Raw genomic sequence first — 9,946 nt, 5'->3', positions numbered from 1 at the left:
CCAAGAATGAGGTAATCTGAGCGGCAAACATATCCAGGCAAAGATCTGATAGATAGAACAGTATATAAGGCAGACAGGCAAGAGAGAGAGAGTGCACACAGGCAAAGAAGTCGGTTGGGAGCTAGCAAGAACAGCTGCTGGAAAGGAACAAGAAGAGAGATCCAAGGGCTCACCAAGAAGACAGAAGAGTTGCTGAGAGGGTTGAAGAGTTCCAAAGAGGGAAAAAATGAGAGAGAGCGAGAGAGAGAGTGTGTGAATGAATAGGTTGTAAAATGTAATTTTCTTATGTAAAACTTAAAATATAAGTTAAGGCTGTTAGCGATCTATTGCAGACTGATCTGTAATAGAGCGCATCACTTGGAATCATTTAAACTGTATTCTATTGTAGTTTAGATCTTCTTTAACTTGTAATAAGGAATGTGTCTGATTTTTATTTCTAGATTATACTGTAATAGGGATTATTAGTTACATCAATAAAAGATACTTTGTTTTGGAAAGACAACTGCCTGCGTCAATCACTTTTTCAGAAGGTTATATCCGTGTCCTTCAAGCGTTTCCTGAGTTACCCGGGAGACCCATTCCCCAGGAAGAGCACATGAAGGGGATGATAGGCAGGTTAGCCTAGGGGTGCCCCAAAGCCTAAATTTCAGGGTAACATTAGGGATAAAGAACTACATACCATGCTGTGACCTAAATTCTGACTGAGGCCACTAGACACTAGCATAATAAAGTATAATTTCTGGACCATTGTCTTGTTCTAATATAATTGAAGAAAAATATATTGTTGGGATCAACTGTGTTGCTAAATAAATAGCAATTGAAAATGTACTTCTAGTAACAATGTCAACTGTCAGCAAATCCATACTAGACTTTACAAGCAGAAAATATTGTAAACTATTTTTGGAAAGTATAAATTCATCCCAGCTCTTACTGCAGCTGGGGTTCAAAGGGTTTTAATCTCATGTATCTATACACTCCCAGATACTTTTCAGCTGGCTTTCTAACTAGGGAGCCAAGCAGATTTTTTTTCACTAAACAGTCATTCCCAAGTCTTACACACAATGGGGTTAATAGGCGTTGCACTGCAGGCTCTCTTTATTGAACAAACCTTATCCTTCATATTTCCACTCACTCAGTGGGTATATAGTTAGTGGAACTTCCAGATTGGAATAAAAAAATCCACCAAAGCCAGTTTACAGATAAGAATGCTTTTGTCATGTGCATCTTTGTGCTGCCTCCCATCGTACCACTAGTAATCGCAACAGTCTTCCTCCCTCTTGCATCCCAGCCAGTCACCCTGTTTTTAGTCAACACCTTCCTTTAAAAAGATACTTTATGAAGCATTGCTGTGACAATCCACTATGGAAAGAAATTTAAATTAATTCCTTTGTGAGGTGGGCTGCTATTGGTCAATCCTGACTCTTCCAAGAAATGGCAATATTGGCTGACAACCACCACACATAAGAGGCCACACTGAGAAGAAGAAAGGCTCTTCCAAACCTGCTCTCACTGCCACAGACAAGAGTACTATTCTCCTCCCTTCATGATGGTTCTCCCCATCTTCAGGAGTTTTTTTTTGTTTTGTTTTTAAACACACTATTTTAAAACTATTCTCAGTCTAATTTAGAATAAGATTGTGCCCATCCATGGATAGATCAGCCAGGAGTGAGAGGGAAGATGGAACAAGAACCATTGCCCAGAATTGCTAGGTACAATATCACTCTTAGGCCCCGTGCACTAAGGACTAAGTGAGGTTTCACAGAAGCACTGGGTTTTCAGAAGCAATTTAAAGATGAGGAAGGAGGGTGTTTCGCACAGAAGATGCAGGATGAAAGGAGCTGAGAGGAGGGATAAGGAATACGATGTTTGGGATCAAGAGAGTGTAGGATGAATTGAAAGCCAAGTTTTAGATGGGGTCTTCTTTGGAACGTAGTTCCTTTTTATCTGGGAGTGCAGAACACCCAACCTTTTCTAATGCCATTCTCCCTGCTATCCACTAGCCTGACCAGATAAATAGTGACCTACAAATACAATCGTCAGACTCCCTTTCTGGAAGTCAAGCTCTTTACTTCGGTGTATATACTGTGAGCACTGATATAAAGATAGATGTTTTCATTTCTGAATTGAGTAGATTTTTTGCCTTTGATCTCTTCACAGACACTCTAAAGTCCATCACCATACACTTGCATCTGTAACATCAAGTGGAAAATAAAGTCATCTTCAATTTCTGGGGATGTAAGTAAATTAGAGTTTTATCTTGGAAGAAATACATGCACAAAGACGCACACGTAGTAATACAGAAAGCACTGACTTGCCCTCAGAAACGAATGATAAGGAGTAAAATGCTTATTCCCCCCCCCCCCCCATAGTGATCTGTGAAATGAGGATATTCCATCTTCTATTCTCTCATATTTTGTTTGCCTTGTCTATTTAGATTGTAAGCTTTTCAGGGCAGGGACTGTTTCTTAGTATGTGTTTGTCAGCAGCTTACACAGTGTTGCTGATTTTTAGTGAGGGCATCTTGGCACTATTTTAAAATAGAGAATAATTTCTCTTTCCTTACATGGCAGTCTGTGAGGGGAGATTAAATTACTAAAAAAAAAATGATTAAAATAGTTATTAAATAGATGCTTAAAATTACTCTGCAAGCAGAGAATGTGTTTAAAACTGCAACACGAGAGTCCTACTTCATATTACAGTATTTCATCTATTAGGTCCCTCAGTTCAAACTCTGTCATTCAGCTGCTTTGTAGTTCATTTCATCCATTTATCAATATATATGAAGACTGGAAATTAAACCCGACAGAAAGAGAAGTATGACCCATCTTACCATTTTCCTTGCTCTACATCATGTCTGCATGCTGCCTTGGGTGGTTTCCTGCCTGCTTTTCAAAAATTGAAAATGTTAACAGCGGTGAAATCCTAGGTAGCTAGTAGGCAGCCCATTGGTATATGTAGTACATGTGGATTTTTTTTATATATATATATGTATATATATATATATATATATATATATATATATATATATATATATATATATATATATATATTCTACTAGAGTTGCTAAATTCTATGTAACCAATGCCCAACTCTGATGGATGCCCAGTTGGTTCTGATAGATGTCTGGTTCTTCATGTCCAATTCTATAGTAATTGAGAACTGTAATCTATTTTGAAAAGTCATTCATGTCACCTTGATAAGTGAAAGTTTTGCATTGTATTTTTATACACTACAAAAGTGTAAAATCCCAAAGAAGGGGTTAATTACTAGAAACAATGAAATGTTTCCAGAGATCCAAACTTTTCCAAAGAGATTCATGAATTTGATGGTCATAAGCTTGCATGGGTTCAGAGGCTCAGAAAGGGTTGGGTTAAACTAACCTGTTCTCTCTCCCTGATAACTTCTCAATCTTGTTGTGAGTCCACAGATCAAGTGTGGACTTTTGTGCTTATATTAGTTTACACAGTGCTCCCAGGATCACAAGAACCCAAAATGGGGAAGTAGCTATATCAGAAAATATTATGTGAGTTGTTCTATATGACATAAATCCAGATCAAATGCAAGTATAGCAAAAAAAAGTAGTCACAAAAGCTTTGTGGATCTCAAGCTCCAATAACCATGTTGAGAACATAAGAAAACCCAGGTCTAACAAATCACCTCTGGTTCATGAGCACAGACTGTAGTCAACTCAAGTCTAAAATTTAAAGGTGTTCAAATTTCATGTCATGCATTTAAGAGAGCACTAATTATGACCACCGCAATAAAACAGATTATTTAATTTATAAATTAAAGCCTCAGGCAGGAAGAAAAAAAAAATTCTGTGGAGCATCAGAATCAAATTCAGCCCTGGGATAAACTGGTGCCACTCAGCTGAAGCCAACTGAGTGACACCTACTTACATTATGGCTAAAAATAGAGCCCTTTGTGTTTTGTCTCTAGTTACTGCAGTAACTATATAGATTCAGAAGATAAATTTCTATAAACCAGCACTGTTTTCTTTGTATCGCTGGGGAAACAGAGGTTCTCTCTCTCGCATCCCAGAAGCTCTACCCACACATCTACATGAAGGGGCACTGAGGATTCAAAGGCCCTGATTAGTGTATGTTTAATTCCATGCCAATTCACAAAGGTACTTAAGCATATGTATTAAGTTAAGACCATGCTCAAATCCTACTGTGCATGCTTACAGTTCAAGGTGACTGAAGCATATGTTTAAGTGCTGATGTTTTCCTGAACTGGGGCATAAAGATCTTCTCCTCTAACAAATCTAGAATGTTCGAATAGCAGCTCGTTAGATCAGGATACCGCCATCCATCTTCACAGCATCTAACAGGCTGTCTTAGCAACATCACTGGTACATCAGAAAACAAAAATACATCAACTGCAGTAGAGTTGGTTGGTTCTTGCTGTTGCCCCTCCACAGTGTAATACTTTGAATAAGAGTGTCATCTTGTAAAATTACTTTCAGACTCAACTGATGTCATGAAGTATCTTTTTGGAGTAAGTAGCATATAAAAAATTCAAACAGTACTTTTTTTCTAAATATTTTATTTCCAACTCATTTTTAGATGCTGGGATGTTCAAAGGTGCCAAAGGGAGTTAGGTGACCAAATCCCATTGAAATTCAATGGGTGGTGGGTACCTCGCTTCCTTAAAATACTTAGCAAAATTATATTTCAAAAGTCTATAAGAAGATTTAAAAATACATAAAAAGTATAACATGAGGTAGCCAATAGCACTTTGGGGTTTTATAGTAACCATTTTATTATTTTCTTTTCCATTAGTATTGAATGTTTTGAAAGATTTAGCATGATCACAAAACCACCACATACCTGTGGTTCAATAGCATGCCATTACCGTATCTGGTTATTTAGGAGTGGTCACTGGCTATAGTCAATTTAATAGAATAGTAATGGCCAAATCCACTTACCACAATGTGGTTGTACATTGTTTTCTCCCATGTTTCTAGGGAAGATTTGAAAGATGTCCCTATTCAACTGAAAATTGTATCTATTATGTTAAACCAGTAATTCATCATGTCCAAGACATTCTACCACTATTTAGTTGGATTAAAACATCATTGTACAAGTATCATGATTTGCAGTACACCAAATGTGTGCCAACAGACACCAGTCACATTAAGAAGATACAGATTAGGATAAAGTTCATTGCAATGTAGATGAACATGTAGATATAATTCCTATCTTTAGATAATTTTCAGTCTTATTTTGTACATGTTCTACTTCATGAAGCTCAACTATTTTGCTTAGATAAATTTACCACAATCATCTCCAAAAGTAGACCAGTAGTATTCCTTAGAGGCTAATACACTAATTCACTCTTAAAAACACTTAAATAAGTGGAGGTAGAATCATAGGACTTACAGTCAGTAATTTGCAGGATTCTCTTCACTTCCCCGCTTCCTGATCCTCCGCAACCATCCTCATCATCACAGTCTCCACTGACTTGTTCATCCATACTTCCACCACTGCCCGTTTGTAGTAGACCCCACTTCTCATGTTTAGGAAGTGATTTGCCCTGCAACCGCTGCAAGCACAAAATAAAATATTCCAATCATCAACAGATATGAGATAGCTTCAAAAGGTTCAGAAATTTAGTTTGGACGAGCTTCCAAAAGTTCACATGCTTCTCTAATATCCAAACCTCCAGTCTGGAAATCAGGTGGCTGGACTGACAAGATCAGGCAATCTTGTTATATTTACTGAACGTTTCTGGATTCTAGCCAGCCTACTTCAGGTTTTTTGGGGGTTGCAGAGATGCCCAAAGGTGTATATTTTAAAATTTGATCATGGGGACGGAGCTCAGAACCCGGATTTCCTCAGCTTCAATTGCTGGTCTACCAGACTGGCCAAGTCAGTTGGACTCTCTGCCTCTTCCCCATATATAAAATGTAAATATTAATACTTATAGTGGTTTAGTGATTAATTAGTAGTATTTATTCACATAGCACTTTTATCTCCAAAGTTCAGTGTATATGTAAATGTCATTACACTTTCTTGAGCTTCCGAAAAGATTCAGATCAGTACATATTCCAGATTAAGTTGTAATTTCTTATTTTATCTGAAATTACATACAGTAATTCATAGAACAGTACCAGGGCCAGAGCATCTGCTAATGTAAATTGGTGCTGTTACCTTGACTTCTATGAAGTGGCACCAGTTTACACTAGCTGAGGCTCTGTCCCTGGGATTCTTTATTACAACAGTCCAAGATTTTTTTCCCCTTAAAGCAATTATGGTATATATTAGTTACTTCATCGTTTCAACAGTTCACACTTGGGGTAAAATTTTTGAAAGCAGCCTCTAAATTTTGCATATTAAAAATTGTTTGGCGAAGATGGAGGGTTCATAGTTCCAGGCATCAGATTTTTGGATTCAAATTACTATTGCCAAAAGTAATGTGACCCTTAAATGAGAACAAGAACTTAGTACTTCAACCACACTTCTACGAGACCAGTGCCCCATGACGTCATGCCTGGGACATTAAGTTCAATGTTGACTCAGCAGCATGAGTACCCCATGCTGCCCCATCACCAACAAATCCTGCCACAGATGGGTTTTCCTTGTATAACTCCCCTCTATGTATGTTATTGACGAGGCTCAACACTGCTAAGTTTGAGAGATTGACAAGATCACAGCTTGAGATGTGTTTCTCCTTTACATCCTAGATCTCTGTGTCCATCTTAAAACAGGATTGGATTAAGACTTTATATTTTCCCTAGTTATCTAAATACTAGCCCACAGTAAACATGTTTTGAGTTCTCTAATCTTTCCACCTACAGAACAGCACTAGCCTAGGATTTGAATCATGAGAACCCAGGGGTCCCTATGAAATTGCTTTAACTATAAATTTGACATTGGAAAAAAAAACAAAACAATGCTCTCCAACCCTATCAAAACTTTTCTTTGAATGTATGGCAGATAGTAGTGATTAAGAAGTGAAAGAACAATTTAGCGTTTTTTATTTTGGTTTCCTCTTCAAGCTATTTGCTTAATTATACAAAATGAAGAAATGCACCCCTTGACATAAATTCACATCTCTCTCTCTCATTGGTTGTTCTCTGCAAAGCATGGCTCAGTCCTAATTAAAAAAAGAAGTTCTTTATTCAGTGTTAAGATCTTTGTGCTTTTTAAAAGCTAGTTTTATTTCACTACTGAGATTATAAGTAAACGTAATTTTAGGGACATTTTATGTTTATTTTGTTTTGCTGCATATTTTATATAAAGCTGTAATGTAAAGGGGAAAGGAAATGCAGTTTATTATTGGAGATTTTCTGATTGTATACACTTAACGAATACCACAATTGGACAGTAATGACAATACCTTCCCATTATGTGAAAGTCAAAGGATCTTGACTTAACTTGGAAAACAAGCAACAGAACATTGTGTCTTAGCCTCTTTGGCGTATCCTTTTTGTAGTAAGTAATTACCCAGATAATTTGTATCCAAGCATTTTAAAAGAGCTGGCAGTGAAGGTCTCTAGACCATTAATGCTGATTTTTAATAAGTCTTGGAACACTGGGGAAATTTCAGAGGACTAGAAGAAGCTATTGTGCCAATATTTAAAAAGGGAAAAGGGGAATTTATAGGCCTGTCAGCTGGATAATGGAGCAGTTGATATAGCTCTTGATTAATAAAGAAGTAATAGAGGGTAATAAAATTAATACCAATAAATATGGGTTTATGAAAAATAGACCTTTTTTATTGTGATTACAAGTTTGGTTGATAATGTAATACAATTAATTGTAAAACACTCAGATTTATGAAAGGCATTTGACTTGGTACCACACGACATTTTGATTAAGAAACTAGACTGATACAACATCAATGTGGCACACTGAAGTAGATTAAAAGTTAGCTAACAGGTCTCAAACTGTAATTATAAATGGGGAAATCATCATCATCAAGCAGATATGTTTCTGATGAGGTCCCACAGGGATTGTTTCTTGTTCCCATAGCTATTTAATTTTTTTAATCAGTGTCCTGGAAGAAAACAATCATTTCTGATAAAGTTTGCACATGACACAAAGATTGAAGGACTGGTAAATAACAAAGAGGGCAGATCACTGCTACAGAGTGATCTAGATCATCTAGTAAACTGGACATAAGCAAACAATATGAATTTCACTACGGCTTAACGTAAGTCATACAACTAGGAACAAAGAATATAGGTCATGCTTACAGGATGGGAGACTATCCCAGGATGCAGTGACTTTGAAAGAGACTTGGGGTCCTGGTGAATAATCAGCTGAACATGATCTGCCACTGAGAGGGCTAATGCAATCCTTGGATAGATAGCCAGGGGAATCTCAAGTATGACTAGGGAGGTAATACAACCTCTGTATTTGGCACTGGTGTCCACACTTCAAGAAGGATGTTGATAAATTGGAGATGGCTCAGAGAAAAGCCACAAGGAGGATTAGAAAACATGCTTTATAGTGACAAACTCAAGACCTCAATCTATTTAGCTTATTAAAAAGAAGGCTAGGGGTGACATTATCACAATCTATAAGAGCCAGAAGGAGTAAGAATGTACTAGCTACCAGGTTATAGAGTTACCTGGGAGACCCAGTTTCAAATCCCAACTCCAACAAATATGGAACAGCTTCAGCCAGAGAGACACTCATCCCAGAATACATAATAACCTAAGGGTTAGGACACTGCACTGGACCGGAGGAAACATGATTCTAGTCCCTTCTCCAAATCAGGCAGAGTGAGGATTTGAAACTGGGTCTCCCACCTCCCAGGTGAGTGTTCTACCCTCATTATCTTCTGTGGCTTAGGTGTGCACTATTAATGTCTATCAGATCAGGCCCTGTAGGCATGGCTGGCAGAAGAATGCCTTGTTTGAGAATCCTGCCAGAGCTTAGTGTAGGCCTGGGACATAATTCACTCCCATATTAAATTAGTCTTGACCAGCCTTGGGTGAAACTCAGGAAATTCACCACTAACATTGGGGGTGGGGGGGTGGGGGTAATGTCCTGTTGCTAATAAAGCATAATAGATTTACTTGGCATATGTATTGTGTGTGTTGCTAATAAATGGATGTTTAAAGCACAGCTATGTAAGGCTTTTTCACCGGAAAAAGGTCCTGCAAACCCATAGAGCCCTGAGGGAAAGGGCAGGTACTTAAATTAACCAGGTTTCTTCCTGAGCCCTATGGGTAAGTGTAGGTGCCTTACTCCCAAAGCTCTCAGAGGCCGGGGGAGTGAAAAAAAAAGTGGGGGTGCCTAAATCAACAGGGTCATCCCTTAAGTGCTCAGTAGGGTATTGGCAGGGTTCCCCAAATTATGCAATTAACATTAGGTGCAGAGCAGCTCGGCAACATCAGATTTTAGGCAACTTTGCCAAGTTAAAAAAATCTGCAAAAATCAAATAAATGTGGAGGCTCCAGCCTGGGGAGCACAGGTCACTGGCTACACAGAGCTGGGAGATCACTGTACAGCTCCCCTACCCAGAACATGAATTCAGCGGTGAGGCTGTACCCACCCTGACAGCACAAGGACAGGGCCTGCATGAGAAACACCCCAGGGCCCTGACCCTCCATGCCAGGTGCACCAGGTGTGGGCAGGCAGGCTCACCAAGGCAGGATCCAAGTGTGGAGAGGCTTAGTGTGGGGGGACCCAGGTGTGGGTTGCGAGGAATCTATGTGGGGCAATCTGCACTGCTACAGACTAGGGACCAAGCAGCTAGGCAGCAGTTCTGCAGAAAAGGACCTAGGGGTTACAGTGGATGAGAAGCTGGATATGAGTCAACACTGTGCCCTTGTTACCAAGAAAGCTAACGGCATTTTGGGCTGTACAAGTATGAGCATTGCCAGCAGATCGAGGGACATGATCACTCCCCTCTATTTGGCACTGGTGAGGCCTCATCTGGAGTACTGTATCCAGTTTTGGGCCCCACACTACAAGAAGGATGTGGAAAA

General features: G+C 38.8%; 1 protein-coding gene across 1 annotated transcript in view; it reads right to left on the bottom strand.

The window, feature by feature from the left end:
• Window positions 1-4,813: 4,813 nt before the first annotated feature.
• The window catches only part of GPC5 (glypican 5), a 545,513-nt gene continuing 540,380 nt past the window's right edge, over window positions 4,814-9,946 (bottom strand). Inside the window, exon 7 of the mRNA XM_037913674.2 lies at window positions 4,814-5,547. Within this exon, the coding sequence (XP_037769602.2) occupies window positions 5,323-5,547 (225 nt within the window). The 3' untranslated portion in view covers window positions 4,814-5,322. The remainder of the gene's footprint in view (window positions 5,548-9,946) is intronic.

The sequence above is a fragment of the Chelonia mydas genome, chromosome 1 (genome assembly GCF_015237465.2).
Source record: "Chelonia mydas isolate rCheMyd1 chromosome 1, rCheMyd1.pri.v2, whole genome shotgun sequence".
Lineage (NCBI taxonomy): Eukaryota > Metazoa > Chordata > Testudines > Cheloniidae > Chelonia > Chelonia mydas.
Note: the sequence above shows the minus strand (reverse complement) of the source record. Positions and strands in the feature narration are given on the sequence as shown.